The sequence below is a fragment of the Bufo gargarizans genome, chromosome 6 (genome assembly GCF_014858855.1).
Source record: "Bufo gargarizans isolate SCDJY-AF-19 chromosome 6, ASM1485885v1, whole genome shotgun sequence".
Lineage (NCBI taxonomy): Eukaryota > Metazoa > Chordata > Amphibia > Anura > Bufonidae > Bufo > Bufo gargarizans.
The window spans coordinates 247,713,643-247,729,661 of record NC_058085.1 but is presented as its reverse complement, the minus strand read 5'-3'; the positions used below and the strand labels follow the sequence as shown (position 1 = coordinate 247,729,661).

Here is a 16,019-nt window from a genome sequence, read left to right as displayed (position 1 = left end):
CATTATGGTTGTGGTGACAACAAGAATAGGTGCTCTTATGGCTCCCATATGTTTGTCACCCAGCTGTCCCAGGCTGCTGCATGCTAATTCCTGTTGAGCACCATATTTGCCTTTGGAATAAAATGCCATAATGCTCCCTCTATCCAGGTAAGGGTCATTGCTTCTCACCTAGTAGATTTGTCTGCCAGATTAAGTTTACTGTTTCATGGTTTAATATTAAAGATCAGTTGTCATTGGATAGTGAATTCACTCTGCTAAATACAGCACAATACCTGTCCTGAGCACAGTTCACACTGCTACATTATAGTGTGCAGGACCTGGTCTGGAGCAGGTGATGTACCCACTGCATATTATATGCTGTATCCTATAGCATGGCCTGTACATGTCATTCTTTATGACCTGTTCTTTTTAATGATGTCCAATATAAGTCTTCCTGTATAAGCTGTTTCTGTGACGTCCTGGACACACCACCCTGTGTCATCTGCTCTTTATAATATACTATAGATCCTGTATGATGTGTCCTCTATAATGTAGCCTGTGTGGTTTGTCTTTTATAATGTACTTTATCTACTATCCTGCATGATTGGTCATCTGTAATATTTATATTGTTCTTTATAATCTGTCCTCTGTAATGTAACAGAGATGTGATCTTTTGTGATCTGTCCTCTGTAAGGTACTAGAGATGTGATCTTGTGTGATCTGTTCTCTGTAATTTAATAGAGATGTGATCTGTTTTCTGTAACGTATCATAGATGTGATCTTGATCTCATCTGTCTTCTGTAATATACTATAGATGTGATCCTGTGTGATCTATCCTCTGTAATTTACTAGAGATGTTATAGCCTATAATCTATCCTCTGTAATGTACTATAGATGTGATCTGTCCTCTGTAATGTACTATAGATGTGATCTTGTATGTTTAGTCCTCTGTATTGCACTATAGATGTGATCTTGTATGTGTCGTCCTCTGTATTGTACTGCAGATGTGGTCTTGCATGTTTTGTACTATAGATGTGATCTTGTATGTTTCGTCCTCTGTAATGTAGTATAGGTCTGATCTTGTATGTTCTGTCCCTGATTGCCCTGCATGTCCTGTGTGAGCTGTTCTTGATATATAATATATATGGTTATATAATTAGGCTGTGATATTCTGTGTCACAATCTTTTAGCTGTGTACTCTGTGCCACAAACGGTTGTCTCATGAAGGCCAAGTCATTATGTCATTCCCTCTGTTTCCTGGAATGACCTGGCAAGTACTGAGTGCGAGAAGAGAGACTGATATAGGCAGATAGACTGCACAGCTAAATAGGGAAATTCAGTTGCAGCCGAGTACCTACAGGTAATTCACTTTAGTACAGGTCAGTACTTCTCTGTAATGTCCGGGAAGAAGATTGTCCTCTACTTTCTGTGTGCAGTGTATGCGAGCGTATGTAATTTGTTTTTTATAATGTACTTTATCTACTATCCTACATGATTGGCTCTCTGTTCCTGTGCCGAGGGTCCCCTCCACGCTGCATAATGTTGCACATGACAATTTCGGTCCACAGGGGACCAGAAGCAGTGGGGACGGGACCATTAGTACTGGAATATAGCGATGGGGAATAGGTAAGTGCCTTTTTTTCTTTAGACAGAGTCCATGCCATTCTGTTACTCTGCATATAATTATATGACACAAGAGGGTGTTGCCATTTAAGAGTTGGTCCCCCCAGTTTAGTAATTACTGCCAGTGTCAGACAAGTGGAATGGCAGTGCCCGGTTGTCACATTGTTCATAAATGTTTTGGAGTAATAACCGAGGAACAGCTCCACATAGTTATAACACAAAATGCCATAGATTTGGAGTAGAATGCCATTTTCTGTAAGTGACCATTTGTTACACCAAGTACTTTCTTCTCAGGCATAGTATACTTTGTAGTACTGTAGTTTGTGACACTATACTATTATGTAAGTCGCAGTAATATCTATGTTAAGTGTCACAGAAGCACCATTATCACTTACGACAGTGTATATCGTCTGACTAAATTAGTATTTTGTGTCTCATTACATTTACACTTTAGCCCTGATTTATCATGCCTTCACTCCAGAATTCTGACTTCAAAAAGTCTCAAAATCGGGCTTTTGCGACTTTTTGCACTTTTAGACCACTCACTACACTTTTGAAATGTGAGTGGCCAGCTATGTTAATAAGTTTTACTACAGATAAAAAGTCGCAATCTCACTACAGGAGGAGTAGGAAAACTGGAGTAGCTTTTCTAGACAAATAGATTAGACAAATTTATCAAACAACATGTGACATTCGATAAATGTGGCATAAAGTACATCAACGCAGAGTCAATCAAAACTGACTTTAAATATTCTCCTCATGATAAATTCCCCCCATTTGTCATCTGTCTACGATGTTCGGTACAAGTCATTTTGTTAAGTTTTTGTTGTTGTTTCAACCATTTTTATAATTTATTTCCCGTCTCTAGAATGCTAGTCCTGACCTGTTCTTCAAAGCTTGCCTCTCTCAGAAGGCTACTGACACATAGCTTTCCAGAGTCCTTGAAGGTAAGGAGTGAAATGCAGACATCAGGTTTTACCTGTGGTACAAGTATAGCAGTTACACTTTAATGGTCTTCTAATATACTAGTTGGATATACTATAAATATCCTATGGGAGTTCCCCCAAGTCCTATATATAAGGGTGCCAGATCCTATTTTCCTGGTGGAAAGGTCACCGCTCATGCATGGTTCTTCATAATCTTGAATTGGGGCTATGGAAACAGCTGAGAGAGCATGAACCACCTCTATCATGGGAACATGGACCTCCCCAGCTGTCTGAACTCCACCCATCAGATCATTATGACATATCTAATCAATTAAATCCACTGTGTTATGTACGGGGCATGAGGGGCAGTGATTGACTTCTCTAATTACTCATTTCTTCTTTGAGTCATTGTGTTATGCACCACCACCGCTTAAAGGGGTTGTCCGGGTTCAGAGCTGAACCCGGACATACCCTTATTTTCACCCCGGCAGCCCCTTTGAGCCTAGCATCGGAGCATCTCATACTCCGATGCGCTCCCGTGCCTGCCCTGCGCTAAACCGCGCAGGGCACGGGCTCTTTTGTTTTCAATAACACACTGCCGGGCGGTAACTTCCGCCCGGCAGTGTGTGCGGTGACATCACCGGCTCTGAGGGGCGGGCTTTAGCTCTGCCCTAGCCGTTTTACTGGCTAGGGCAGAGCTAAATCCCGCCCATCAGTGCTGGTGACGTCACCGGGGTTCCTGTCAGCCCCATGGAGAGCCCCAGTACATCACCGGAACTCCTAAAAATGCCTTTGCCCTGCGCAATTTAGCGCAGGGCAAAGGAGAGCATCGGAGCATGAACTGCTCCGATGCTCCTGTCAGGGGCGCTGCCTGGGTGAAAATGGAGGGATGTCCGGGTTCAGCTCTGAACCCGGACAACCCCTTTAACTGTGTTTAATGTCAAGATACTCCACTTGGACCAAGTGTGCCCTAAACTAGTCAGATAGTTACATAGTTAAAGGGATTATCCAAACCTGGAAATCCCCCCACAATGCCCGAGAACCTCATATAGACAATACTTTCCTAGTCCCCGACGCCTGTGTCCTCCCGGATCCCACCACAGCCATCGTGCATGTCACAACATCTAGCAACACAGGGTGCATCCAATAGCAGACCGCGATGGTGACCTGCCCCCTTGCGTGACGAGTGATGTCACTCGTGACGCAATTCTAGGTTTCTGTTTCCATAAGTGTTGATCTTATTTTATTCTAAGAAATGCTCTATACTGCTGAGGCAGTGATTGGCTGGTGTGGTCATGTGTGGTATATGGGCATTTCCTGCAGCCTAAAAAGTGGCATCACAGCTGCAGGAATGCAGAGGATTACCATGGCAGCAATGGACTCCGGAGGGGGTTCGAAACTATGAGCATAACTTTTTAAAATTATTAAAATAGCTTCCCTGCCTTTTGCAAAAATGTTTTTAAGGATGGATTTACACATAGGTTTTGTGGCAGTTTTTGATTGTATTGTACACTCATTTTGTGAAAGATTACAATAATGGGTTGTCCACTTTAGAAACACTATGGGGGTCATTTATCAAACTGGTGTATAGTAGAACTGGCTTTGTTGCCCATAGAAACCAATCAGATTCCACCTTTCATTTTTCACAGCTCCTTTGGGAATTCTGATTTATTAGACGGGCATCCTCATTTTCTGGCCAGACTGGAGAGAGCTAACTAAGAGTATCTTTTGTCCCAGAGGACCTGTCACTGTCCTACATTATACAGACAACCTATTGATTTGACTGGGCACTGTGCTTCATATTCCCTGTGGTGGGGCTGCAGTGAAATTGAACATTTACTACCAGGATTCCCCACATATAACATCTGATTACTGGAGGTCCCAGCAGGGGGCGCTTGGTTTTTGGCTTATTGTCAAGGCATCCTTTGCGCTCTCTAATTTGCATTAGAATGTATTCCCTTTGTGTGTAGGTTGAGTGTATCATTCGCATTATTCTGAAGCATTTCTTTTGCAGGTGTGCGGGGCTTTGCATCATGTGATTGAGAAAAATCCTTTTAGGCTTCAGGTTTTGGTGGACCAGTGGCCAGACTTTACTTCTGTCATATGTCGACCTCCATTGGAAGTGAGTTGAAAAAAGATACTCGGGGCCAAGATGATGGAGGAAGCCCCTGGGAAATTTCCTCTTTTGCTTTCCATATAATCTGCCTCTGATGATTTAATGACTTTGCGGTTTTATTCTTCATCTTGGGCTAATGCAATTGTTTGAGAAAAATGTTGCACCTTATGTTTGCCTGAGCCCAGAGCTTCTGTCTCCATGTGCAGCCTTCTATTGACCCATCCCCATATAGCATACCATATAGTGACCGAATAATGCTGTCATACAATGTACAGATAACCATACCATACAGTGCCAAATAACAGCTCTCTAGTTACTTTGCCATACAAGCTGCTGTTCCTTACAGTAGGTTAATGTATTGCATTTATGTACTCATATTGCAGACAGAAGCAGCATGAAAGGTACAATCTACTCCAGCATTGCTACTGCCATCCTTCAAAACCACAAATAAGATGTCCGAGTATAACCAGTCATGCAGTATTGGCACACAACAAGTGCACGTCAGTGGGCACTGGGAATTGCTCAAGCCATAGAAAACATCAGAGTAGCGGCCAAATTAATCTTGTGTTTCATGTTAATAAATTACTCTAGTAATCCAGTGCCCTTTACTAGGACAAACTTCACTACTTTTCATGTCAGTACGAAATCTAATGCTGCCACCTCATGTTAATAATTTGTAATAATAATAATCTGGTTCCTTAACAATAATCATGTTCTTTATAGTTCAAAAATCTGCTTTCTTCCATAGGAAATGACAGATCCCTCAGATCCTTACACCAACACATATTTTCTCTTCAGTAAAGACCCACAGGGGTTGCGACAGTTCCTCCAAGATCCTCAAACTGTGAACTGGAAGCAAGAGTTACAGATACAAGGTGAACATGTCACAAAGAAAAAGACATTGTGACTATGGACTTGGTAAGGTGACCTATAGCCAAGGTGGAGCCATGACAACCCTCTAGTCAGAGGTGTTCCTTCTGTAGGAAGGTATGGTGCATTTGGTTGGAGGGTGCCCAGGCTGATCTGCTACCACATCTCAGTGCAGGATAACAATGTTTGCCTGCAGCCTCCTTTAGATGGAGGTCAATGCTTTTAGATGTTTACAACTCTCATTAAAGGGGTATTCCACTTATATCAAGTTATCACCTATCAATGGGATGGCACAGATCCCATATATACAAGATTTCTTACGTCTCCCAAACTCTGGAATTCAGCACCCCAGCACATCAGACTCTCCTCCAAAATCTGAACAACCTTAAAACTCACCTTTTCAGGAAAGCCTATGACCTACAATAACCTGCTGCCACCACACAGTCAGATGAGCAGCTTCTTCCTTGACCTACTGTCTCCTTCTTCCTTCCCTTGTAACTTGTGAGCCCTGGCGGGCAGGGTCCTCTCTGTACCGGTCAGTTAAAGGGGTTTTCCAAAACTTTTATACTGATGACCTATCATTATTATTGTACTCGTTTTGGGCCTTTGAATTAATGGCTATTAAAGATAAATAAAATATCATTGCTTAATCATCATTACAATAATATATTTTTTTTCTCTGTTTATGGCTTTATCATTATGTTTTTTGCAGGGTGTCAGCCAGCATTGACTGGCGTCCTTCAAGAAGTCAGCTCCAAGCATGGCAGCCAAATCCATACCACAAGTAATCTGTTATATATGAGAGATGGAATGGAGAGTAAAGACCTGGAGAACATGAGCAATATAAGGTATGCCTTATTCCCTAACAATGCATGTATTATGGGTAGCAGTGAGTAACTGATTGTGGCACCAGTGTCCATTGTGATATTAGTTGGGATATGTACTCCTGCTATGTATATCTGCTTTTACCTCAAGCTGAAAGATTTTTAAGCATTTTTATTGACATTTCAAGTACTTTGTGCTAAAAATAAATTTCTAATTGGGTTTAATAAAAAAAATATACTTTGCCTTCTGCAGCCGGCTTCAGTGGCGTAGCTAGAAATGACTGGGCCCCAAAGCAAATTTTTTAATGGGGCCCCCCTCCTCCAGTAATTTTTTCACAACCCCTTTCATGCCGCCCCCATTCCTGTGGCTAGCAAAGATCGCTCTCTCAGACCAGGTCGGCAGCTGTTCCCAGGGCCTGCCTTTGGGGTGTGCGGGCTGTGCGGCCACACAGGGCGCCATAGCAACACGGGGGGCGGACGGCCGACAGCTCGCAGTGTAATATGCGGCAGGCGAGGCGGCACTTGTGTTCTCCCTCGGGGCGGGCCCCCTGGGCCCCCTCCCCTGTTTGACCTGATTCCCCCTCCCCTGTGTCAGTGGCGGATCCAGGGGGGGGGAACGGGGCAATTGCCCCCCCCCGAGCTGGCGGCGGCGGCTGGGCACAGGGAGATGAGCGCTTCCATAGTGGAAGCGCTCATCTCCAGTCATCTGTATCGCCGTCCTTAGGACAGCGATACAGATGCCTGCCTGTGCTGCGGTAGGGGAGGGAGAGGCGTGTCCCTTTCCCTTCCTCTGATAGGCTGCTGGCCTAGTGCCTGCAGCCTATCAGAGGCCGGCGCAGGCGGCGCGATGACGTCATCACGCCGCCTGAGCCATACAGCGTGGGACACAGGCCAGAAGAGGCCTGCATCGCATCACTGACATGGAGGTAAGTATGTGTTTTTTTTGTTTTTTTTTATTATGTACAATACTTTTACTGGCGGGGGCTGTTATTACTGGCAAAGTGGGGGGCTGGTATTACTGGCACAGAGGGGCTGTTATTACTGACACAGAGGGGCTCTTATTACTGGGGGCTGTTATTACTGGCACAGAGGGGCACTTATTACTGGGGGCTGTTATTACTGACACAGAGGGGCTCTTATTACTGGGGGCTGTTATTACTGGCACAGAGGGGCTCTTATTTCTGGGGGCTGTTATTACTGGCACAGAGGGGCTCTTATTACTGGGGGCTGTTATTACTGACACGGAGGGGCTCTTATTACTGGGGGCTGTTATTACTGGCACAGAGGGGCTGTTATTACTGGCACAGAGGGGCTCTTATTACTGGGGGCTGTTATTACTGGCACAGAGGGGCTCTTATTACTGGGGGCTGTTATTACTGGGGGCTGCTATTACTGGCACAGGGGGGCTGCTATTACTGGCATAGGGGGCTATTATTACTGGCACAGGGGGGGGCTGTTAATACTGGCACATGATTGGGGGCACTATAGGGGCATCTACTGAGGCCACAAAGAAGGGGTATTTTATATGGGCTCTCTGTACAGTACAATTTTATACTGGGACACATGGTGGGTACTATGGGGAAGGGGGGAGAGGAGTACTATGGGGTCATCTACGGGGGGCACTAAGAAGGGGTATTTTATACTTGCAAATTATGGGGGACACTAGGAGGAAGGAGGGTGTGGAGCACTATGGGGTCATTTACTAGGGGCACTATATAGGGGTATTTTATACTGGCACATTATGGGGGCACTATGAGGACATTAGCTCAAATGGGGGCATTACAAGGGGGTATTTTTTGCACTGTCACATTATAAGGAGAATTATTACTACTGGGGGGGGCATTATGGTGGGCTTTATTACTCCCCCATGGTATGACCCCCTCTGTAGCAGCACCAGCCTCTCCCTGCTCTGCTATCCCTCTGCCCCTTCTCCAAATCCTTATTATGAAATCTTTCTCATTAGGATAAAACACCTCATCAGCTCCGCTGAGCCCCCGGCCAAAGTGTGGAAGTGGCGTCCGAGATCCCCAAGGGCCAAGCCAAGTAAGTTTTCATGTGAAATATGTTTGTTATACACATATAGCATACACTGTGCCACACAATATTATTTTTTTTGAGGGGGGGGGGGGGGCGCCACAAGGTTAGCTCGCACAGGGTGCCTGAACACCTAAGGCCGGCCCTGGCTGTTCCATCCGTCTATACTGCCACTGTATATAATTTAATTGTGTAATACTGCTGAGGGGGCCCTGACAAAATCTTGTAGTCCTCCTTCCCCTGGATGGGCCCCTCCTGGGTCAGGGCCCCAAAGCAGCCGCTTCCCCTGCTTCCCCTATAGTTACGCCCCTGGCCGGCTTGTATATTTATTACACAGCCAGCTGCAGAAAGCCATTCTATGCTAAATCCATCTGGCATCTCTTTTCTCCTGAATGACCTTCTAAGTTGATTTATGACCAAATAAAAGGTAAACTTTGATTTGGTCACATATCAGCACAGAGGACTGTTCAGGTATCCATTATTACTGTAGTCACATCTATCTGCTTCCTATGCAACTCAGGAAACAGGGAAACTGGAGAACCTAATATTACTATGGACCCCTTCTTCCTCTGTGCTATTGATTATTTTTTATGCCTTCATCAACCACACAGAGGCACCCAGCTTCTACATTCCTGAATTCATGTGCTCTGTCTTTAGCTTAGGCTACTTTCACACTCGTGTTTGGTGCAGATCCGTCATGGATCTGCACAGACGGATCCGCACCGATAATACAACCGCATGCATCCATTCAGAACGGATCTATTTGTATTATCTTTAACATTGCCAAACGGATCCGTCTTGAACACCATTGAAAGTCAATAGGGGCAGGTCTGTTTTGCATTGTGTCAGTGAAAACGGATCCGTCCCCATTGACTTACATTGTGTGTCAGGACGGATTTGTTTGCCTCTGCATCATCAGGCGAACACCAAAATGCTGCAAGCAGCGTTTTGGTGTCCGCCTCCAGAGCGGAACGGAGGCAAACTGATGCATTCTGAGCGGATCCTTTTCCATTCAGAATGCATTAGGGCAAAACTGATCCGTTTTGGACCTCTTGTGAGAGCCCTGAACGGTTCTCACAAACAGAAAGCCAAAAGACAAGTGTGAAAGTAGCCTTAGTCTCTCTGACCACCACTAGGGTTTCCCATCCCTCAGGCTACATTCACATGATGGCCGATAGTGAACCCGTAGCCATTCAGTTGAAAATGAGAGGGTGCCCTCAATAGGTGGAGCTGTGGACAGCATCCTATTGCACAAAGAAGCGCATACTGTCAAAGCAATGGGTCTGAATGACACCATATCCTATACCTGCTTTATAATTCAATAGAATTATTAGGAACACCATACTAATACGGTGTTGGACCCCCTTTTGCCTTCAGAACTGCCTAAATTCTACATGGCATTGATTCAACAAGGTGCTGATAGCATTCTTTAGAAATGTTGGCCCATATTGAAAGGATAGCATCTTGCAGTTGATGGAGATTTGAGGGATGCACATCCAGGGCATGAAGCTCCCGTTCCACCACATCCCAAAGATGCTCTATTGGGTTGAGATCTGGTGACTGTGGGGGCCATTTTAGTACAGTGAACTCATTATCATGTTCAAGAAACCAATTTGTGACATGGTGCATTATCCTGCTGGAAGTAACCATCAGAGGATGGGTACATGGTGGTCATGAAGGGATGGACATGGTCAGAAACAATGCTCAGGTAGCCCGTGGCATTTAAACGATGGCCAATTGGCACTAAGGGGCCTAAAGTGTGCCCAGAAAACATCCCCCACACCATTACACCACCACCACCAGCCTGCACAGTGGTAACAAGGCATGATGGATACATGTTCTCATTCTGTTTACGCCAAATTCGGACTCTACCAATTGAATGTCTCAACAGAAATAGAGACTCATCAGACCAGGCAACATTTTTCCAGTCTTCAACAGTCCAATTTTGGTGAGCTTGTGCAAATTGTAGCCTTTTTTTCCTATTTGTAGTGGAGATGAGTGGTACCCGGTGGGGTCTTCTGCTGTTGTAGCCCATCCGCCTCAAGGTTGTGCGTGTCGTGGCTTCACAAATGCTTTGCTGCATACCTCGGTTGTAACGAGTGGTTATTTCAGTCAACGTTGCTCTTCTATCAGCTTGAATCAGTCGGCCCATTCTCCTCTGACCTCTAGCATCAACAAGGCATTTTCGCCCACAGGACTGCCGCATACTGGATGTTTTTCCCTTTTCACACTATTCTTTGTAAACCCTAGAAATGGTTGTGCGTGAAAATTCCAGTAACTGAGCAGATTACAACCATGCCACGCTCAAAATTGCTTAAATCACCTTTCTTTCCCATTCTGACATTCAGTTTGGAGTTCAGGAGATTGTCTTGACCAGGACCACAACCCTACATGCATTGAAGCAACTGCCATGTGATTGGTTGACTAGATAATCGCATTAATGAGAAATAGAACAGGTGTTCCTAATAATTCTTTAGGTGAGTGTAGTCACCTTTTGTGACTATTGCTTATTCATTGTTAACCTTCTTTCTATATCTCTTAGGTATATATCCGGCCTTAGGGGCGGCCATTTAACCGCTTAGGGACTGGGCTCATTTTTACTTTAAGGACCAGACCATTTTTTGCAAATCTGACCAGTGTCACTGTAAGTGGTGATAACTTTAAAATGCTTTGACTTATCCAGGCCATTCTGAGATTGTTTTTTCATCACATATTTTACTTCATGACACTGGTAAAATGAAGTAAAAAATAATAATTTTTATTTATAAAAAAAAAAAAAATTACCAAAAATTTGTAAACAATTGCAAATTTCCAAGTTTCAATTTCTCTACTTCTATAATACATAGTAATACCTACAAAAATAATTACTTTACATTCCCCATATGTCTACTTCATGTTTGGATCATTTTGGGAATTATATTTTATATTTTGGGGATGTTACAAGGCTTAGAAGTTTAGAAGCAAATCTTGAAATTTTTCTGAAATTTTCAAAAACCCACTTTTCAAGGACCAGTTCAGGTCTGAAGTCACTTTGTGAGGCTTACATAATAGAAACCACCCAAAAATGACCCCATTCACTACACCCTTCAAGGTATTCAAAACTGATTTTACAAATTGTGTTAACCCTTTAGGTGTTCCACAAGAATTAAATGGAAAATAGAGATACAATTTCAAAATTTAACTTTTTTGGCAGATTTTCCATTTAAATAATTTTTTTCCAGTTACAAAGCAAGGGGTAACAGCTAAACAAACTCAATATTTATGGCTCTGATTCTGTAGTTTACAGAAACACCCAATATGTGGCCGTAAACCGCTGTATGGACACACGGCAGGCCGCAAAAGGAAAGGAATGCCATACGGTTTTTGGAAGGCAAATTTTGCTGGACACAATGTCCCATTTGAAGCCCCTCTGATGCACCCCTAGAGTAGAAACTCCAAAAAAGTGAACCCATTTTAGAAACTACAGGATAGGGTGGCATTTTTGTTGGTACTATTTTAGGGTACATATGATTTTTGGTTGCTCTATATTACACTTTTTGTGAGGCAAGGTAACAAGAAATAGCTGTTTTGGCACTGTTTTTATTTTTTGTTACTTACAGCATTCATCTGACAGGTTAGATCATGTGGTATTTTTATAGAACAGGTTGTCACGGACGCGGCGATACCTAAAATGTATACTTTTTTATGTAGGTTTTACACAATGATTTTATTTTTGAAACAAAAAAAGTCATGTTTTAGTGTTTCCATAGTCTGAGAGCCATAGTTTTTTCAGTTTTTGGGAGATTATCTTGGGTAGGCTATGATTGATGCGGCATGAGATGACGGTTTGATGGGCACTATTTTGGGGTGCGTGTGACTTTTTGATTGCTTGCTATTACACTTTTTGTGATGTAAAGTGACAAAAATGTGTTTATTTAGCACAGTTCTTCTTTTTCTTTTTTACGGTGTTCATCTGAGTGGTTAGTCATGTGATATTTTTATAGAGCTGGATGATACGGACGCGGCGATACCTAATATGTATACTTTTTTTTATTTATGTAAGTTTTACACAATAACAGCTTTTTTAAAACAAAAAAATGATGTTTTAGTATCTCCACAGGCTCGTCACCGGAAGGCAGCGCAATGCTTTCCTTAGGCATCGCGCTGCCTGTCATGCCTTCGGGTCCCCCCTACAGCTCCACGGGGACCCGATGGCACCTGCGCCGCCGATGCCACACCATTGAAAAGCTGCAAACCGCAGGTCTGAATTGACCTGCGTTTTGCGGCGATTTGAGCAGGCACCTTGTTCCGATCACCACTCGCCGGGCGGCGGTGATCGGAAATACACATACTCATGTGTCCTTAAGTACCGGGACAACATGCCGTACCGGTACGTCATGTGTCCTAAAGCAGTGGTCCCCAACTCCAGTCCTCAGGGCCCACCTGCCGGTCATGTTTTCAGGATTTCCTTAGTATTGGGCAGCTGATATAATTAGTGTCCATCCATCAGGATTTACCACACCTTTCATTCTATGGGATACTCCTAAATCTTGACCGGCAAGTGGGCCCTGAGGACTGGAGTTGGGGAACCCTGTCCTAAAGAGGTTAAGGCTGTCATAGTGCCGTGGGCTACAACACTCTGACTGCTTGCTATCAGAAGCTTTCAGCTATACTAATAGTGTATTTTATTGCTAAAATGCTCCTGATGACACACCGAGAAATAGAGGTGTAGAAACGCGTCAGATGGGAGAGAGGGTTGTACATATTTTCCTATCTCTATAATCCAGCCTTATATGTGTGAAAAATACTTGGACAAGCCACATATTTCTTGAATAAAGTTTTAATTTTTAACGCTTTTTTCAGGCAGTTAAACGCATTTTTCAACTAAACGTAAACCCCAGTATCTATTTTGTCCAGTTAACCTCATACTTAGACCCTAACCTAAATAATACTGCAATATAGTACTAATGTATTGTCAGGTAATATAAACATATTACCTATACATATATATTATATGCACACACATTGCACACATACATTGTATGCACATATTACACATATGTACATATTACATGCATACACAATACCTGCACATATTACATATACATTATATGTACATACAGTGCTGTATTACGCAACCATGAACTGTATATATTACACATGTACACATAATGTGCACATATTGCACACACTATTGTATATCTTCATATAACCAGTGGAAGATTAAGTAGACCATAGGCCCTGGCTTTTCTTTAAATTTGGGCGCTCCTCCCCACCGCTGCCCTGCCATACAGTGAAATAATAATCTGATGCCAAAGCACTGCTCCAACACTGTCCACCCAAACCACTGCTCCAAAATTATCCATCCAACCCACTTTTCCAAACTTGTCCATCCAAGAGATTTGCATCTTCTGGTGCCAAACAACTGCTCTAAAATTGCCCCTCTCTTCCATTGGCTTGCCTCTTCTTCTTTTAGTCACATACTTACATTACCAGCCATAATACTGCCTGACATTGCCAGGTAAAAGGTTCTCCCACCAATGCCAACGTCAGTGTCCCTTGTCCTTTTGACAGTGCGAACCAAATTGCCCCTGAATATGGTAGATACTAAACTGTCTTGTCTCCTCCTAATTTGGCCTGTAGCCACAGTGTCCCTACAGTGCCAGATACCACACATTGGTGACACCAAAAGCTCTTTGTTGTACCAGTTAATTTTATCCTCCTGCTTCTCCAAGATGCCATTCTGCATAGGTGTGATTGAGGATTCAGGGCCAATTTTGAAGACAAGCCTAGAACCTATTGGCCAAGTATAGGCTAACCAGCCCTTGATTTGTTTTCTGCATCACTCCTGTGGCCAACACAGAGTATTCAGGCTGCAGTTTTTCATCAGGGAGCCATTACTGCTTTATATGCACATATTTCACACATTATACACACATATCACACACATTTACAATACACATACAGTACATTGCACATAAATGTATTATATGCACAGATACCACACATATATTATATGCACATATTAAACAGACATTATATGCAGTAATAGACACTGATGCATAATATGCACATATACACGTTGACACTTTTTGTGCAAATCGTTAGTTTTACCGTAAATTTCCCTTAGTCCTAACAGCAGCACAAAGTGGGGAGTTCTCCCCTGTGAAACTGGTACGACAGCTGGAATTTTTATTGATAAAAATTACTACCAAGCTAATTAAACAATTAACCCATCCCCCATAAAGGGACGCCCGCCCTTCTACCAGTGGTTTATCAGCAAGTACACAAAACAAAAATAGGGTGGGAAATTTGTGTGCTGCTGTTAGGACTAAGGGAAAACAAATTTACGGTAAAATTAACGCTTCCCTTACGTCCTAACCAGCAGCACAAGTGGGGACCTAGTAAGGAGCAACAGACAAATTTGGAGCGTCCCCCGTTTTCTTTTTTCTTTTTTTCTGAGAAGGCGGCACTGAGAATGGTATGTCCAAATGACACTCCCTCAGAGCGCCTAGAATCTAGGTGGTAATGCTTCATAAAGTGCTGTGGGAGCTCCAAGAAGCTGCAGCACAGATTTGTTCTAGCGGAACCAAACTTTTCTCCACGTACAAAGTAGATACTGCCCTTGTAGAGTGGGCAGTGACAAAGGATGGAGGAGCCAACTCCTGAGCTAGAAAAGCTTCATGGATTGCCTCTTTTACCCATCTACTCAAAGAGGGTTTAGAGGCTTTTAGACCTTTGTTTTTCCCCGATAGGACAGCAGGAGGTGTTTGGATCTTCTGAAGTCCTCAATTCTGTTCAGGGAGATTCTGAGATTTCGTGCAATGTCCAAGGAATGGAGGGCTTCTTCCTCCGGAGATGAGGGAGAGGGACATAAAACCGGTAAGGTGATGGTCTGGTTAGTATTTCTAAATGATGGTACCTTGGGGACAAAGGTCAGTAGAAACCTCAACAGAACTCTGTCCTGGAGGAACAGGGTATAAGGCTCAGGGCCGCCAAGGCCCGAAGTTCTCCAATCCTCTTGGCCGAAGTTATGACCAGTAGGAATGTGACCTTCAAAGATAAAAATCTAAGGTCCACATTTTCCAAGGGTTCAAAGGGGGGAGAGGATAGCCCCTTCAGAACAACAGATAAATCCTATTCAGGGATAATTCTCAGGATTCTAGGTTTTAATCTTTCGGCTCCTTTGAGGTACCCGGAATAGCTGTGCCTCAGAGTACATTCAGCCCTGCGATCTAATGGATCCTGAAGGTTGCTTCCATCATCAGAGGGAACTAAGGTCCTTTTAGATAACCTGGAGATCGCCATATCGACCTTCGGAGGCAGTACCCAAAGTTCTGATTCCGACTCCTGGAGAGGAAACATCAGCTTAAATCTCTTAGTGAGAACCGGACCTTTTTCAGGATGCTTCCATTTTGTTAGCATTAGTTTCCTTAAATTTTCATCCACTTTAAAGGCCCTTGGCCCCCTAGAGGTGGACGGTGGAGCTTCCCCTTGCTCAACATCATGATTCTTTGATCGGAAGGAGCGTAGAAGTCTTTGCGTCTTCTCAGCAGGAAAAAGGTACGTGGAATCATCTTCATCCGAAGAGGAGGAACAGTCTTCTATAGAAATGATGTCTTCCGCCATTGGTACAGGACCTGGGGATAAAACTCTGGCCCTTTTAGA

At 43.5% G+C, this 16,019-nt stretch overlaps 1 protein-coding gene across 7 annotated transcripts in view; it reads left to right on the top strand.

Annotated features, from left to right (window-relative positions):
* Positions 1-251: 251 nt before the first annotated feature.
* Positions 252-16,019, top strand: part of LOC122941436 (glycine N-acyltransferase-like) — a 28,452-nt gene continuing 12,684 nt past the window's right edge. Inside the window, exons 1-5 of one of the 7 annotated variants that reach the window (XM_044298693.1) lie at positions 252-331; positions 2,471-2,549; positions 4,543-4,650; positions 5,393-5,519; positions 6,227-6,362. In XM_044298693.1, coding sequence (XP_044154628.1) covers positions 2,472-2,549; positions 4,543-4,650; positions 5,393-5,519; positions 6,227-6,362 — 449 coding nt within the window. In that variant the 5' untranslated portion in view covers positions 252-331; position 2,471. Of the gene's footprint in view, positions 332-878; positions 1,359-1,384; positions 1,427-1,463; positions 1,606-2,470; positions 2,550-4,542; positions 4,651-5,392; positions 5,520-6,226; positions 6,363-16,019 lie in introns of those variants that run through there. The other 6 variants (XM_044298695.1, XM_044298694.1, XM_044298692.1 and 3 more) reach the window with 6 other exon arrangements.